This window comes from Nicotiana tomentosiformis, chromosome 4, assembly GCF_000390325.3.
Source record: "Nicotiana tomentosiformis chromosome 4, ASM39032v3, whole genome shotgun sequence".
NCBI lineage: Eukaryota > Viridiplantae > Streptophyta > Magnoliopsida > Solanales > Solanaceae > Nicotiana > Nicotiana tomentosiformis.
In genome coordinates, this window is record NC_090815.1 from 96,577,309 (window position 1) to 96,595,821 (window position 18,513).

Sequence of the window (18,513 nt, forward strand, 5' to 3'; positions counted from 1 at the left end):
CAATATCCTTCGAAAATGTCAGCTAACGCTAACAATCCATCCACTATTTTGGGTTACCCTAACCCCAGCTAGATCCTGACATCTTGCCTTCTCTTATACTAATTCTGTTAGCCCCCATAGGGCATAAATGAGATGGGTGTGGCCGATTGTACATACCTCTACTACTGTTGAAGGTAACTCAAAATGCTTATATCTCCCTATCTGAATGGTAAATAATGATAATCTTCACTAGCTGGGTACCTCGTACCCTTTTTCATCTTGCTTCTTTTACTTGTTGAAGCTTGTATCTACCTTCTGAATCTCTTGTTGCTTTTTACCATATGGGTGGATAGGTATTCATGCCTTAGGTCTCCTTTTCCAGAAGCTTACACATCTTAGTACACACATGATCTGCTGAATATCTCATATTTATCCATCATAAGCATGATGCAAAAATCGAGCTCCTCTGACTCAATTCTTCCACAGTTATATCTCTTACCAACCATCTTTCTGGATGTAGGCATCGTCGTATTATGAACAAGATAGAGTTTAGGAAATGGAGTTCTTACAACTAAGCTCTACCACACGATCTAGAGTAAGAAGAAAGAGTGACAGTCCTAAATTCTATGTAGCCTCCTGCTTATAAGTGTGGTGCACGACACACCCATAAACAAGACTCTACTAGACATGCCTTGTAGACTCCCTAGGACAGAACTGCTCTGATACCACTTTTGTCACGACCCAAACCGATGGGCCGTGTCAGGCATCTGGTGCCTTACTCAACCGAGTACCAACGTACCGTATCTTTCATATCGTACTATCATTGGCAAATGGGCCAAACGGACCATCATGGGCTAACCAGAATAAACATAGAATGACCCAACATGATATAGAAACTTACATACGTGACATACTAAGGCCAACATGATCATTTGTAAACTCAAAATATAGGCTGACAAAGCCATACCAGTATCCGTACATGACATCTGTCTACAAGCCTCTAAGAATACATAATTGTCATAAAGGTCGAGACAGAGCCCCGCCATACCAAACAATACACATCTAAATCATACTGACCAAACAAGAAACTCCGGAGCAAATGAAGTGCACAAACATCTTCCGCTGAGCTGATCGCCTACTTGGAGGACTCTCGACCTATCTATCAAGACCTGCGGGCATGAAACGCAGTATCCCCATGCAAAAGGGACGTCAGTACAAATAATGTATCGAGTATGTAAGGAAATAAAAATCAGTAAAAAATAGACATGAGAGAAACATGGAGTAAAAGACTTGATATGTACGTTTGCATAGCTCTGTGAATTATTTCATTTTTATAACGTCATGCATATGCGTATAAATGTCATACCATGCATAGGTATATGTATTCATAACATCATTAAGACTCTAAGGGCATCCCATCATATCATTTCGGCCACTGTGGGTAAATCATCAATGTATACTAGCTGATCAGGTGGTGGTGCGTATATAATGCCATAACCTTTTTTTCATATCCCATATACATATAATATATGCGTATATAATGACATCTGATCATGGGTCAATGTAAATGAATGCAATTCATGCGAAGTACGTTAATAAAATCTCTCGGAATGTCATAAGACCATTATGCCTTTCAGATAAACTTTATCAAATACGTATTTTTCTGAGACCCATGAATAAAAGATATAATAATAATTCACGTGGGGAATCAAGAATATAGACACCCCTAGTACTTCTATGAATAGAGTCATTTATGAAAGTTGCGTATTTTGCTCGTTTTATTTGTATCATTTGTATCATGCCAAAAGGAAAGATGGGATAGCCTTAACATACCTGGAGTAGGGAAAAATCCGTATGATATTCTTAGGAAAGATTGTACCGTGCTCTCTTAGAATCACAAAATCCCGTTACGATTACATAGTATAATTTTGTATGAGTTCCTTTACTAACCAAGAACTCCCGTTGCTGTTGTAATATGAAGTCTCCTATGAAATTCTAAATCTCTTCCAAATTGAATTTTTTGATATTCAAGACAAAGTGTAGTGTGACTAACACAAAGTCCACTTATTACGTGTTAGTATGTAATGATTAGGATATTGTCCAAATGTCTTCTTAATTCAATGGTCTAAAGGCTTAGTCACTTAGTTTGAAGGGGAGGCTGCAACCTAATGAAATTAAATCCTTATCCAATATACCCTTAATTAATTAGGTAATATCCCATTACCCAATAATTAACTAATTACCCACATAATGAGAATTATCCAAGATTACTTAAAATACTACTGACTTTTAATATACCCCATACACCTTACTATCATAGTCATGTGGTACGTTGTATGACACTAGTCCATAAATACCGTGTATTATAGCTTGGACCGTATTTTATCTCAAAATGTCAAACTTCGACAAAACTCATTTTCTTTGATTTGTTTATCCTCTTACCTTCACGAATTTACTTATCACTTGTTTGAAATAGCATAATGCTTATAATCTCAAAATAATCTTATTCCCGAACTTACGTCGATTAACTTACGACGAAACTTTAACGTACGAAAAATGCGGGATGTAATATCTCATTTTCGAGCTTTCATCAATTTACTTATGGCGTACTTTTACGTACGAAAACATGGGGTGTAATAGCCTCGTAGTTCCAAAGTAAATATACAAGACAGGGGGATCTCCCGAGGTACCGCCTCGTAGTCTCAAAATAAATATGCAACAACAACAATGCCCCCAGGATATCACAAGTCATCACAATTCAATTCCCGACATAGCCCACCTTGTCTCGCCACACGCGCATAATAATATTCCCACCTTGTCTCGCCACATGCGCAAACCCCCCTCCCCCCACACACACACACACACACACACATATATATATATATATATATATATATATATATATATATATATAGAGAGAGAGAGAGAGAGAGAGAGAGAGCGCCTTGTCACGACGCATGTGCATAAATCAATAGTAATAATAGCACTGCAGAAACCTCGTGCAAACACCCGAACAAAACTTTACAACAATATAACGTGTCAATATCACATCTCATAAATTGCACCTCAAGTGCTCAAATATTACAACATATCATAGATTTGTACATCAAGTACTCAAATATTATAATTTATCACAGATTTCACATCAAGTGCTCAAATATTACAACTCGCCACCAAATTCAACAATACATTATTTTCCACAATAAGGAGCCCATGGCTCGACCATAATGTGCACAAAAATCTTAACAAATATATCCGGGAGTGAACAACTCAACAAAATAATATTTCACATAAAAATCAAGGTGGCAATAACACCAAATTATCATATAAAAACAAATCCGACAAAATAAGAATTTAGGCAAGACAATTAAAGGATTTAATAAGTGCCAATAATTTCCAATTTAATACATAAGGGCGTCTAAGGATCTTAACCAATGTAAATTGCACATATAAACCAAGCACGTACTCGTCACCTCGCGTACATGGCTTTCAATTACACAAATTACACATAAGACTCAATGCCTAAGGGAAATTTCCCCCACTCAAGGTTAGGCAAGATACTTACCTTTTTTGGAGTTATGCCGATATTCCAAAATCGTCTTATTACTTGAATTGACCTCCGGACCGATCAAATCTATCAAAATTAATTGTATAACTTCATTACAATTCATCGGAAATAATTCCGGATAATAAAACATCGACTTAAAAATTTATTCTAGAAAGCCAACAAAAGTCAATGCAGGGCTCGCCTCTCAGAACCTGATATAATTTTTACCAAATCCGAACCCCCATTCCGATACGAGTTCAACCATACCAATTTTATCCAATTCCGATAACAACTCGATCTCCTAATCTTAAATTTTTGGTTTTGGAAGATTTTAAAAAATCTTGATTCCCTCCATTTAAAGCCGAATTAAACGATGAATATAATCATAGATTCATGAAATATAATCACTTTAGGATATAGAACACTTACCCAAGTCAAAGTCGTGAAGAACCTGTAACGACCCGGCCGGTCGTTTCGAGAGTTATAGCCTCGTTTCCCCCAATTCTGCTTCTTTTGTGCTTTACAGTTGTATTATGTCTTACCGGGTTGGTTGGTTCGGGTCCGGGGTTGTTTTGGAGTGAATTGAGACACTTAATCTCTTAATTGGAAGCTTAAGTTGGAAAAATCGACCGGATGTCGACTTGTGGGAAAACGACCTCGGATTTGAATTTTTATGGTTCTGTTAGCTTCGTTAGGTGATTTTGGACTTAGGAGTGCATCCGGAATGTGATTTGGAGGTCCGTTGTAGAATTAGTCTTGAATTGGCGAAAGTTAGAATTTTGGCGATTTTGGTCGGCAGTGGAAATTTTGATATCGGGGTCGGATTGGATTTCCGGAAGTTGGAATAGGTTAATGGTGTCATTTTTGACTTGTGTGTAAAATTTGAGGTCAATCGGACGTGGTTTGGTAGGTTCGGTGTCGTTTGTGAAAGTTGAAAGTTTAGACATTCTTTAGGCTTGAATCCGGGTGTAATTGGTATTTTGTTGTTGTCTTGAGTGATTCAAAGGTTCGACTAAGTTCGCATGGGGTTTCATGACTTGTTGGTATGATCGGTTGAGATCCCGGAGGCCTCGGGGTGATTTCGGATGGTTAACGGCTTGATGGGAGTTAAGGAAATGCAACTGAAGCTGCTGCTACTGGTGTAACCGCACCTGCGGAGTGGGAATCACAGGTGCGAGTCTGCATAAGCGAAGAAGGAGCCGTAGATGCGTCCAAGAAGGAGTTGGGCAGGAGTCGCAAGTGCAAAGATTTTCCCGCACCTGCGAGGGTCGTAGATGAGGGCAGCTGGGCATAGGTGCGGAGGATGGCCGCAGGTGCGATGGATTCCCGCACATGCGATAGGCGTAGATGCAGTCTTAAGCCGCAGGAGCGAGGTCAAGATTTTTAAGTGAAATCCGTAACTGCGATAGAATTTTCGCAGGTGCAGCATCGCAGAAGCGACAAGATGACCACAGCTGCGATATTTCTGGGCAGAAAAACACCAGCTCGAGGGTTGGACTTTCATTTTCGATTTTTGGACTTGAGAAGCTCGGGAGAGAGGCGAGTTTTCGAGGATTTTCAAGGAAAACGTTAGGTAAGTAATTCTAAACCGGATTAGTCTAAATTTCGTGAATCTATGGCTTCCTTCATTACCTAATTATGGATTTGAGTTGGAAATTTTGGGGTTTAGGGCTTGGGAATTAGAGAGTGAACTTTGGGGTTGGGAGGGGCAATTGAGTTTGGATTTTTATAAATTTGGTATGGTTAAACTCGTGAGTGAATGGGCTTTCAGGTTTTGTGACTTTTGTCGGGTTTCGAGACGTGGGCCCGGGGTTGAGCCGATTTCGGATTTTGGGCTACATTTTAGTAGTTTTCTTGTGGAATTGATCCGTTTAACCAATATTGATTATCTTGTACTGCTTATGGCTAGATTTGGAGCGTTTGGAGATTGATTCAAGGAGCAAAGGCATTGCGGAGTAGGATTTTTGCGCGTTTGAGGTAAGTAACAGTGTTAAATCTAGTTTTGAGGGTGTGAAACCCTGAGGATTGGTATGATGTGAGTGTTTGGAGGTGACGCACATGTTAGGTGACGGGCGTGTGAGCGTGAACCATGAGGGATTGTGACTTGGTCCGCCTCGTGAGACTGTAAAGTCGAATAGCCATTGTTATTACTTGTTTTTTCCTTGCCTTTGAGCAATTGAATGCCTTTCATGTTAGAAACCATGCTTAGGCCTTATGATATCACTGTTGGGACCCGCAACGGTCGTATACTAGTTGAATTGACTGCTAATTGTTGTCTTGTACTCAGTCACAGTCTTACTTGTGTGTTATATCTCTGTTCCCTCTCGTTTCTTGTTGATACTTGTTGTATTCTCTGTTTGGGTCGATTATTATGATATTCTGTGAGCCCGAGGGGCTGGAGAGGTTAGTGACTGAGATAGGGTCTGAGTGCCGAGCTGTGAACTATGTGAGGGTATATGGATCGGGTTGCACGCCGCAACGAGCCTGATAGCTACTTATATGATTGGGTCGGGCTACACGTCGCGGCGATATAGTGCTTGGGCTGGAAGGAGCCCCTCCGGAGTCTGTACACCCCCCAGTGAGCGCAGGTACCTATTGAGAGTGTGTATTGAGGGCTGAGAGCCGAGAGTATGAGCTGATGAGATGAGTTGAGTGACTGCTGCCTTGAGAGGCTGTACTTGCTTTTATTTATTGTTGCACTTAGTTGCTATCTGATGTTGTTGTGAAATTTCTGGAAGATTCATATCTGTTTTACTTGGGCTCGAATTGATTTGACTTATACCACCGGATTTGAAAGCATGGTCACTCTTTACTGAAAACTTTTGAAATGATCTGTATTATTATAGTTCGTCACTGCTTCTCGGTTCCTTATTTAATTCTGTTACTTGCTGAGTTGGTTGTACTCATGCTACACCCTGCACTTCATGTGCAGATCCAGGTGTGTACGGTCCTGGCGGTCGCTGAGTTCGTGCGCGGGCTGATTATCGAAGACTTACGAGGTAACTGTCGGCGTCCGCAGTCCATGTTTCTCCTTTCTTATTATCTTTTCTCTCTTGTATTGGCATTTGGCATACACTGTAGTAGACTCTGTTTCTAGATTGGCTATTAGATGCTCATGACTTAGTAACACCCCGATGTCGGGCTATTTTTACGCACTTATGTTTTATTTGGGTTTACCCCCCATTTTTATGAAAAACTCCGGTTATTTAAAATATCTTAATTTATTTCTGTTAAATTTTGAAAGTGTTTTAGGAAGGTCGGCTTGCCTAGTATCACGATAGGCGCCATCACGACGGGTTAGGTTTTGGGTCATGACAGAACCCCTCCAAAACCGAGCTCCAAAATCTTAATCGAAAATGGCAAAATGACCAATTTTGGTCCTTAATGTTTCTGTCCATTTCCGCTTCTATGGATAAATTGGTCGTATTTGCGAGCTCGCTTCTGCGAAGGTGCACTGTCCAGCCAAAGGTCACACCTGCGGACAGAGTGCCGCTTCTGCAGTCCCGTAGGTGCGGAACATGCATTGCACCTGCGACCTCTGCCCAGGCTTCCCAATGTCGCTTCTGCGAGCTCGCTTCTGCGACGAGGCTTCCGTAAAAACGAAAACACCAGCAGCAGATTTCTAGCAGTTCCTTCAAGTCCAAAATCAATCCGTTAACCATCCAGAATTCACCCGAGGCCCTCGGGACTTTAACCATACATACCAACATGTCCCAAAATACAATACGAACTTAGTCGAGGCTTCAAACCAAGTCAAACAATGCCGAAATTACGAATTGCGCATCGAATCGAATTATGAGCTTTCAAATCTTCCAACTTCTATATTTTATGCTGAAACGTATCAAATCAATCCGGAATGACTTCAAATGCACACAAGTCATAAATGACATAATGAAGTTATTCCTATTTCTAGAATCGAAATCCGACCTCGTTATCAAATATTCAACCTTCGGTCGGTCTTTCCAAAAATCTTCTATTTTCCAACTTTCACCAAAATATGTCGAATTGTCCTACAGACTTCCAAATCCAAATCCGGATATACGCCCAAGTCTGAAATCACCATACGAAGCTATTGACATCATCAAAATTCCATCCCGGGGTCATTTGCTCAAAAGTCAACTCTCCGGTCAACTCTTTCCATTTAAGCTTCTAAATAAGAATTGTTCTTTTAATTTAATTCTGAATCTTCCGAAAATCAAACTCGACCACACCCGCGGGTCATATACATATTAAGAAGCTGCTCGAGACCTTAAGTCACTGAACGGGGCTTAAATTCTTAAAACGATAAGTCGGGTCGTTACAAGTTGCGTAAGGGGTGAGATGCTTTGTTGTTAGTCCAAGTACCCGTGTGAAAGGTCTAGAACTTTCCCCGAATGTGTTTCAAGACGAAATCCTAAGTTTTGCTTAGCTTGAGAAGTGATTGTAGGCTTTACTTGGCCTATTTGAGTTCTCTATTGCCTACCAATGATGTCATCCCTAGTCAACCTCTTCGGGCCTTTAACCTTTCTCATTTGATAACCACGTTACAAGTCTTTACCCATTTTATTGTGAATCTCTCTTGGCACGCGGACTTTACTTAACACTCATGTGAAACAAATGGATAAAAACATAAGTTTGGGGGAGAGACGAGGAAATTGAAAAAGGGTATCAAGGTACAAAAAGAGAAAAAGAAATGATGAGAAGAAAAGGCAAAGAAAAGGAAAGAACAAAAAGAAAATTGCAACAAAAATGAATAAGTAGAAGAGTTGAAGGGATTCAAAGAAAGGCAATGAGCTCACACATGGAGAAATATGAGTGTAATGATCAAGAAAGAGTGATGTTAAGTCTTTCTAGGCCCCTAAGGAAAAGAAAATGTCTCAAAGAATTGGCAAGGTATGAGCCAAGAATAAAAAGATGGAGTGCTTAAGGAAAGGTATAACTACTCAACCATATTGTATTCATCCCTAACCCAAAAGCCTTCATTACATCCCGAAAGAAGTCCTACCTAATTTCAAGCCGAGTAAGCTTACATTAGTGGCAATCTACATGAGGGGCAAGCCTATGGTACTTGATGTCGTACTTGCGACATTCTCTTGAGAGAGATGAGTGAACCTTTCATAAGCCTTTGGATTGAGTGCGAAAATTCTTCAGTGAGCTATGCAAACAGAGAGTAGAGGAGGATGAGTTTAGAATCCATAATGACCTACATGAGAGAGCGAGCTTCTTTGATGAATAAAGTCAATTCTTGATGCTCAAGTGTCACATTAGAACTATATGTGTATAAATGTTCAACTTGTCGCCTTGTTGATAATACATAAGTAATGTGGGTAATTTTTGGTCCCAACTGATGTGTGAATGGCTCACCTTTGAATGGCTGAAATGACCCTCAACTTGTGGATGTGGGAACTATTTTGTTTGCTTGAGGACAAGCAAAGACTTAAGTTGGGGAGAGTTGATAAGTAGGGATTTTGACTACTTATTAGCGCCTTTTAGCTTTTGTTTTAGTCTAAAAGCAGGGAATTGCGTTCCCGAAACTAATGAAATGTGTAAAATTGCAGGAATATTGGAAGTTGGACTCCCGAGATGAAATTCGGCTCAAAGAGGAGTAGTCCGAGCACAAGGCAATAAAAGGGCACAGAAGCATACAAAGTTCAGTCCGCAGAAGAAATTGCGGTCCGCAGAATTCCACCTGCGGCCGCAATTAACGAAGGAAAACTCATTAGACTTTCTAGAAAATTGCGGACCGCACATGAATTGTGCGGCCGCAAAAGAAGAGCTTGAGACCAACTTCAGAGGGTGTGCAAAATTTCCAAGTTCCGAGTCCCTCAGAATTGCGGACCGCACAAGAATTGTGCGACCGTAGGGGAAGTGCCTTGCGGCCGCAGACATAAAAGTGCGGACCAAAGAAGACTAGGTTACGGTCATAGTTCTAAATCTGCGGACCGTAGAAATGTTATCTCGCGGCCGCAGTTCAGAATTGTGCGGTCGCAGAATCCTAGCTCCTGCAAGACGAAGAATTCTGCTGACCGCACATGAAATTTTGTGGCCACAGAACCTCCAGAAGGGCATTTTTGTCCGAAATTTCCAGCCTTGTATAAATAGACGAGTTTCATAAAATTAGGTTAAGTTTTGACTTCAGCAAGATTTGTAGCCATTTTTCTTTGCCTCTTTTGGAAGTTTTCTATATTTTGGTGTATTTTACTGTAGATTTTGTCATTTTAACTTTACATTATGAGTTTAATTAGTATTTCTTCTTCTCTTTCTTCAATTTCAAGCATGAGTAGCTAGATTTTTACTAGGGTTGTGACCCAACCCTAGTGTGTTCACCTTATGGGTAATTAAATTAGTGCTTGTTTATGATTGAGTGTTTATTATTTAGCCTAGTTCATACTTTAATTTGTGGAATTAATGGTTGAATACATTAGTCCATGCCTATTTGACTTAGTTTCTACTTGAGAAAGAGAGATTTAGTCTAGAAAAACTTGGCTAACAAGGAATTGGGTCAATCGAGAGATTGATTAACCCAATTAAAGGGTTCAACCTAGAGATAGTAATAACCCAACTTGAGCTTTTATCAATTGTATTGTGTGATACCCATTTGGTCTTGAGAAAGCCAAATTGGGCAAAACTATTCTCTGACCGAGAGGTATTGAATGTGAAATTGAGAGTTGATAGCTATAATACACCCCGATCAACAAAACAAGCATTAAGATTTTTATCCCATTAGGCAAACACCTAGGTAATGGTCACATCCCTAGGCCTTTACCTATTTGAAAAAATATCAAAAATAATTATCTTAGTCTTATTTCTCTATTTTGTAAACTTTAGTGTTAAAATAGAAATAGAAACAAAACATTTTCATGTGGAAGCGCAAATTAAGATAATTCAATTTCACGCATTAGAATATATACTCCTAACTCCCATCTAGCTCCCAGTGGACTCGATCCTGACTCTTCGTTGGATTACTATAATTGCAATCAACTATTTAATACCTTATTTTGAGGTGTGCATTTGAGCACGGTTCAGCGGTCCCGGGGTTGAATTTTTTGACTTTTGTACGGGGTTAAAAATTATTTCTAATTGATACGTTATGGGGTTTTGAGTATGTTTTGACTAATTAGCATGTTTTTGACTAGTTTCGGGTTGTTCAACATCGGTTTGAGGTGTTAGAGCTGCGTACTAGCCAATATCGGATTTCGAAACGAGGTAAGTCTCTTGCCTAATTTTATAAGAGGGGACTCATCCTCGTAAGTGTTCTATCTGCTATTTTCTACGTGTTATGGAAGCTACGTACGTACGAGATAATGAGTGTATGTGCGTATACTAGATTTTGACATGTCCTGGTAGACTTAGAGTTATACTATGCTTTAGATATACTACTTGAGTTAATCTTGCCTGTTTGAATGCTTTAATTCATGACTTAGCCTGAGAATAGACTTGCGTAGTCTACCGAGCTTTGCCATTCTAAAAACTTGGCGTGGTACTAGATTAGCCGTAGAATTATACTTTCTCTTGCGAATTTACTCATTGGTTGTACTTATGTGTTCAGAAGTATCATTACTCCTGACGGGATCGGGCTATCGTCTCAACAATACACTTATGAAAATACCTCAGTGTTGTTCTTATGGGATCGAACTGATCGCATTAGCACCACACTTATTGGATTGGGCCATTTGCCTCGACAGGATTATGTGAAGTATTTTCATTAGGAAGTCAATACGTACATGAGCACCTTGACTCGGATTTAACATTTGCACCCGACATTAGTTCCATTTACTACATTCAGACAGTAATTGGTACTTGACAGTTTTGTATTTGGTTCTTTTATTAAATAGCATATTGTACTTATTTATTTGCTTTGTTGCTACTTGACATGCCTCATACCTGATTTAATTTCTCATGTATATTTGATTCTTTTTGGACCACTAGTAAGTGTCAGTGTCGACTCATCGCTACTACTTCTTAGAAATCAGACTAGATACTTACTGGGTACGTATTAATTTACGTACTCATACTACACTTCTGCATAAATTGTGCAGGTCCTGAGACAGGTCCACCTGGTGGTTATACAGGCACGTATGCACAACTGCTGAGGAGACTTTGTAGTGAGCTTCTTTCTAAGCTCCGATCTGCAGCACATGAAGTCTCTTTCCAATTTATTTACTGTATTTTATCTATGTTTTTATTCCAGACAATTGTTATAGTACTATTGTATATTACAGTAGATGTTCCTACACTTGTGATATTGAATTTTGGGATTGTGGACTGCTTGATCTTATTTTTGATATTGGTTGATTTAGCATTTGGCTTGTAATTGGATCGTAGTACAAGTTTTTTTTTGTTAAATGCCTGATATCTCATGTATGGTTTAGAATGTTTTTTGTCTCAAAATGTTTTAAGATATGTAATGAACTATTCGTTGTGGTGATTAGTTGTTGGTTTATCTAGCAGCGGCGTCATCACGTCCTATGGTGAGATTTGGATCATAAAAGACAACGAATTTGCCATTAGTACAACTTTGTTCCTTATTGAATTCGACTCTGAAAAAATGACTCCCAATTTCTTCCATGTGTTGTGGAGTTAAAACTTCATCTAATTCCGCTCTAGCAAAAAACATGGCCATGTCCTCAACAACAATTGGAATGTCCAAAGTCATATCCTCTGCTGAGACTATTAACACTACAAATCCATTTACCTCCTTTCCATATGAGTATGCACTTTAGTCAAGCTAGTGTTCCTTACCTAATTAAACTGAAGTTGTTGTTGTTACCCGCATGATCAAACTTGGTCGATGAATATCGTGGTAGTGTTTTTCTTTTATCTCCTTTCCATATGAGTATGTGGTTTCAATCAATCTAACTGCCTTAAAAAAATACAAAGAGAAACTAGTAATAATATGATTTAACTTCAAGATATTAAAGTAACCTGATTATTAGCATTCAGTTCTCTTACCATAGATGTGAGTTCGAGTCACCCCAAGAGCAAGATGAGGAGTTCTTGGAAGGAGGGAGCCGGGGGTCTATCGGAAACAGCCTCTCTACTCAGGGTAGGGGTAAGGTTTGCATACACACTACCCTTCCCAGACCCCACTAGTGAGATTATACTGAGTTGTTATTGTTGTTGTCTCTTACCATAGATGTATTGACTGAGTTTGAAAATAAAGCTTATAAAAGTAATGAATAATCCATTAAATGTCAGGCCAAAATTTCCTTTAGAAGGTTGATCTTACTAAAGGTAACTAAATTATTTAATTCCATTTCCACAGATTTTGGCAGTCTTACATGCCTTGAAGTTTTAAATGGAACTTGCAAATAAGGCCTATAGAACTCCTATATAAGAAGTGTAAAAATGATATATACATCCATTCCCATTGAAAAGATAAAGTTGGCAAAAGAAAATGGAGCTTGACAAAGCAAAATTGCTTGCAATTATCAGCCTTATGTTATTTTTTCCATCATCCTTTTGTACTTCCATTGACAATGAGATCAAGTGGCTTGTTCCTAGTGGTCCAGATCCGATTGAATCTCCTTTGACTCCATTTTCGAAAAGGCATCCTTCAAACATAGAGAAATTGTATGAGTTTGATATCAAGAGGCGTGTTCCTAAAGGTCCAGATCCTATTAAATCTCCTCCAACTCCTATTTCCAACTCCAGGCCGAGTTTAAGTAATTATATTAAGGTCAAAAGAGGGTAGTTTTAAACTATGGTGTTAAGACAAAAGATGTTCATTGTTATTCTTCAAAAATAAGCATTCATATAAAATAATGTACTAGCTGGTATGAAGAAGGATTTTTCTTTGTTTTATTTTCTTATTCCACTTCTATTCAGTTATTTTATTATTCGCATGTAAAATCTTCATTACCCCTCACTCGCTCGCACGCATAGAGATAAGGGCAGTCCTGCGCAAGGCATCCTGCATACACGCATGGTCCGGGTAAGGGCTCCACCCAAGGAATGTAATATAGATAGACTACTCTAATACAAACATTAGTAGCTTCTTCCACGACTCGAAAACTTTTTCTTTTATAATGGTGCCTCGGTCTAATTGGAATATAAGAAAAATTAATCATGATCTTTGTCTCTACATAATGGAATGAAAATTTGAAAATGGAAAAATATTATATTAAAAATATTCATTAGTACATGTAACAAGTCAATCACACTACAAAACAATTTATTAGCGGTTCTCATAACCCTATTGTTGGAAGGTATATGTTATAACTAGAAAGAAAGAATGCAGTTATATCAAGCCTAGTTTCTTAACCATTTGATATGGTTCACATGCTTGTAATAAATTCACAACATCAAGCAATTAACTTAGACATATAAAGATTATGTAAGTTGATCTCTTCTGCTGAGCACTTGTTTAGGGCTTCAATCCCAGCTTCTTCGAATTTTAGAACATATTCATGATTGTCACCTCTTTTTATAATCTCTACTGGCCATGTATAGAAATCCAATTTGCTAGAAGAAAACACTTTGGTTGAAGTTGTCAAAAAAATATGGTTCCTGAAAAGAGAAGAGAAAAAACGAAACTTAAAGTTTGAATTAGTGAAAAAGAAAAATATGAATCACTTGAACTTTAATAGATGGTTGAACTTGACTAGTCTCACATTATCCATTTTAAAGATATATATAGAATATTAAACCATATTCTTCTTGTTCTATGAATACTTGATGCTTAATGATTCACTTTTAATTTCTTGCTTTTGACTCAGAAAATACAAAGTCAAATCAAGCCCTGATCCTTCTAAACAGATCTCTGATCTTTTTCGTGTGATCAAGAACGGAAGAGAAACTGAACATATATACATAAAAATACTGAGATGAACCACATTAGAGACGAGAGAAGTATTTACCACATCATGTGCGCGCATTCATATGCAGTTATGCACAAACTACAGTTTCATGCAACATTTACATTCACCTTGTAGTACTATTCTAAGTTGCGCAAACTTGATTATGTTCTAAGCATTCCTACGCATAGCGGAAGCTTAGTACACCAGGTTGCCCTTTTAAATGCATTCCTATGCACCTAGCTAAAATATTACACCTACAAGAGTTTTTAGGTAAGATACATTCACCTTGTACTTTTTCAAGTTGTAAATATGGTTATGTTCTAATAAATTCAATATAAAAAGATATTTATTTTATTATATTCCGCAAGAGAAAGAAAGAAAAAAGGATCTAATTTAAGATCACCTTATAAAAAATGGCAGCCCGGTACACTAAGTTCCAGCTATGCGCGGGTTCCGGGGAAGGGCCGGACCACAAGGGTCTATCGTACGCAGCATTACCCTACATTTCTGCAAGAGGTTGTTTCCACGGTTCGAATCCGTGACCTCCCGGTCACATGTAATGCCGCTCAAAATACACAGATAGTGAAGTTTGCTCAAGTAACTAAAATAACAGAATGTACCTTGAAATCAATCAGCAAAAGCCATTTTCCATTGAATGTCCAAGCCTGTTGAAACTAACTGTGGAGTCTAACCATCCTTCAACTTTTGCTCTTTCAACATAATCTTTAAATTGTTTTTCAGCATCTGGTACATCTAGAGCCAAATCATCAAGAGATTCTGCAACTCTAGCAAATCCCTTTGTCATCTGATACATAGTTATAAGTCCCATACTAAAACATTCCTTAAGAAAACCCCATAACCTCTCATTTTTCTTCTCAATAATAATCACTAATGATTTTTTAACAACTTCATGATGAAAAAATGGCATCCCTAATTCCTTTATGCATCGATACGCTTCCTTTGCATCTCCTCCAGATTCAAACTCCTCTAATAGTTTTCTTATTTTATCCTTAACATCTTCTATTGCCCATCCATTTGAACTACTTCCACCACCACCCCAACACCTTAATATTCTCTCACCCGATAATCTACCTTTTAATAAAGATTTTGCCATTAGTACAACTTTGTTCCCTATAGAATTCGGCTCAAAAAATTGACTACCAATTTCTTCCATGTGTTGTGGAGTTAAAACTTCATCTACTTCTGCCCTAGCCAAGAACATGGCTAAGTCCTCAACAACTATTGGAATGTCCAAAGCTGTATCTTCTGCAGAGTCTATTAACATTACAAAGCCATTTACTACATCATCTGCTGGAAAACAAACAGATGATAATAAAACAGAAGCCATTTCTTTCTCTCTGTTTTTCCTGTCCATAGCCAAAGTGATTAACTTCTTAACAAATATGGCATTTAGCTCGGCCAAACACGAACTGTTCTCCGATTCTAAAAACCTACTAACTTCTACAATTTCACCTGACAGAAAATACTCTTTGATCATTGATTGTGCTTTTAGTTTGAATTCTTTCACTAGCTTTTCATCAATTTCTTGTTTTTCAATTTCCTTTGATAATGACTTTAGAGATGAAATACATAACCAACCCTCAGATGCTGCCTTAGAAATTATAGACTGCAAAATCACCCTTGCATTTGGTATATCAAGTGACAAGTCATCAATATTGTCAATAATCCTATTAATTCCCTTTGATAATTGGCTTGAATTTATCAAACCTTCTTCTGCAGCTTTCTTTAGTAGATCCAAAAGGCGATTTTCGGCTTGTTGCTTTTCCATTACCATAATAATAGCCCTCTTAACAATTTCATGGTGAAAAAATCGCATATTCAAATCCTTAATACATCTAAAAGCCTCTTTTTTCTCCCCACTTACCACATACTCTATAAGTAAATTGTTGATCTTGTCCTTAACATCTTCAACTGTTTTATTCTTACTTCCACCCCAACGACGCTCGATAATCTCAGCATGTAAAGGAGCTGATAAGTAACTTTTTTCAGCTCTTTTGATAACCTCAATTCCCTTTGAATCTTTAGGTAGAGAAGAATTTGCTTTTGCTAAAAATGCAGGAGGAAGTATATCATCAACTACTGCTCTTGCAATGAACAACGCAAGAATATCGATTGCATCAGGTATGTCTACAATGAAATCATCTGCAGATTCCAAGAGTTTACTAAAACCTTTGTAAACTTGTTGGGGTTTAATAACTTCAGCATAAAGAGCGGATAATAAAACAGCTGCCATTTCTTTTTCCTTGTCATGTCTATCCATTGCCATGGATACTAATTTTTTAACAAAGTAGAAGTCATAAGAAGACGTCCCAAGTTCTCTTAATTCGTTGGCTGTGGAAGTTATATCATCATTCTGAAAATATTCTTCCACTAATATTATAGCCTTCTTTTTGTAGTCCTCAAATGTTGCAATCATATCTTTACTACTTGTTCTCTCAATATCCTAAAAACAAGTTAACAAAAAGTTTTAGTTAGTTAATGATGTGTTGCAATAAGAACAACAACAAACTCAGTGTAATCTCACACGTGGGGTCTGGAGAGGATAGAGTGTACGAATACCTTACCCCTACCTTAAGAAGATAGAGATGTTGTTTCAGGTAGACCCTCGACTCGGTGAGGTAACAGCAGTTAGTTAATGATGTGTTATTTATGAAAATTTCTAATACCATGAGAAAAATCCTAAAGTCAACAGAGTTTGCTCTGAGGCATAGGAAGCCTATCTTCAAATATGATAGCAAAAATTACATACCTCACTACTAGTGTAGTTTGGATCATTGGGGTCAATAGCATGGACATCATCGGTATCCATTAATCCACCCCAAGTGCCTTTTCCTCCACAACCTCCTGTATAATCATAAATATAATGAGAAGAGTCAATTTGACAACAACTGCTACTACTAATACAACTCAATACCAAGCTAGTTGGGGCCGGCTATATGAATCCTCAATATCATAAATGTTGTTTGGGATATAATATTTCAATACTCCATACTTAAGGATTATCTAACACTAGAGGTTCTTTAATATACAAAATTAAAATCTTTACTAAATGCAGTTTCAATGTTTTTTGTTTTTGGTTTCTCACCCGATGTCTGGTACCAGTATTGGGACCCCACTAACTATGGATTATGCCGGGAAGTCCCATGTTGGAGGATAAAGCGCTTCCTAACAAAGGGGACTCCATACCCAGGACTTGAATCCGAAACTTCTGGTTAAGGATGAAGGAGTACTTATCACTCCACCACAACTTTTGTTGGTGTAGTTTCAATGTTATAATGAAAAAGAAGAAGCAAACAGATATAGTAGCATACAAGAGAATGACATGAGTAAAATCATGTTTATGCATGATAATATAATATGATTATCCATTGACGGATTGAAATTTGAAATTACATGGTTTTAAATACAAGGATCATGAGCATTATAATTCTTACTTAAAGTTAGTTATTTTTGTACCATTATATTGCTTAAATGCAACGGTCTGAATAATCTTGTCAAAGAAAAACTATCCCGTTTCATGTGCAATTGAGAAATTACTTAAGTTACCTTTCTTTGGACGACCATCTCGGGGAGAATGAGAGTTTCTTCTATTTTTGAGTGGACTTCCCCTCTCTGTGACAGGCTTGCTCTGACGATCACCGGGAGATCTAGGAGACTTCGGGGAGCGCGGTGATTTTGGAGATACTTTTAATGGAGATATCTGTAATGGAGATACTGACAATGGATCTGCACTTTCTGAAGCAGATCGCAGTTGTTCTTTATGCTCATTTGATAATTTCCCATCAGTAAATTCCATATTAATAATACTGTAAGAAGTAGGATATAGGAAATAACTGCATATATATGTCTCTCTCTCTCTCTCTTCTTTACTTCCAACTCCAAGCTGCTGTAAGATTTGCAATGTCGCAAACTAATTAAAGACCCTATAACTAAATGGATAAGTAAGCAATAGCCAAAAGCAGTCTCAAATTCTTGAAGTGATGCGCTCACTACATAGAGAGTGTTTTTGGCTTAAGTTTTTAATCTTAAACTTTTGGTTACAATTGTTGTGATTAGTTAGATAACAGCGGAGATCTGTAAAAGAATTAATTGATTAGGAAGAGACAGAGAGTACTTAGGTTGCGCCTTTTGAAGCGGCAAGTTTGGACAAGTTGATGGTCGAATAACTGTCATTGTAACTGAAAGCTT

General features: G+C 38.0%; 1 protein-coding gene across 1 annotated transcript; it reads right to left on the bottom strand.

The window, feature by feature from the left end:
- Nucleotides 1–13,605: 13,605 nt before the first annotated feature.
- LOC104099628 (MA3 DOMAIN-CONTAINING TRANSLATION REGULATORY FACTOR 2) lies at nt 13,606–18,393 on the bottom strand. The gene is made up of 4 exons (XM_009606677.4): nt 17,872–18,393; nt 17,075–17,169; nt 14,925–16,768; nt 13,606–14,014 (listed from the first exon to the last, which is right to left on the bottom strand). Exons 1-3 carry the CDS (start codon nt 18,119–18,121, stop codon nt 14,936–14,938), a joined length of 2,178 nt encoding a protein of 725 aa, XP_009604972.1. The 5' UTR covers nt 18,122–18,393; the 3' UTR covers nt 13,606–14,014; nt 14,925–14,935.
- Between the last annotated feature and the right edge of the window lie 120 nt (nt 18,394–18,513).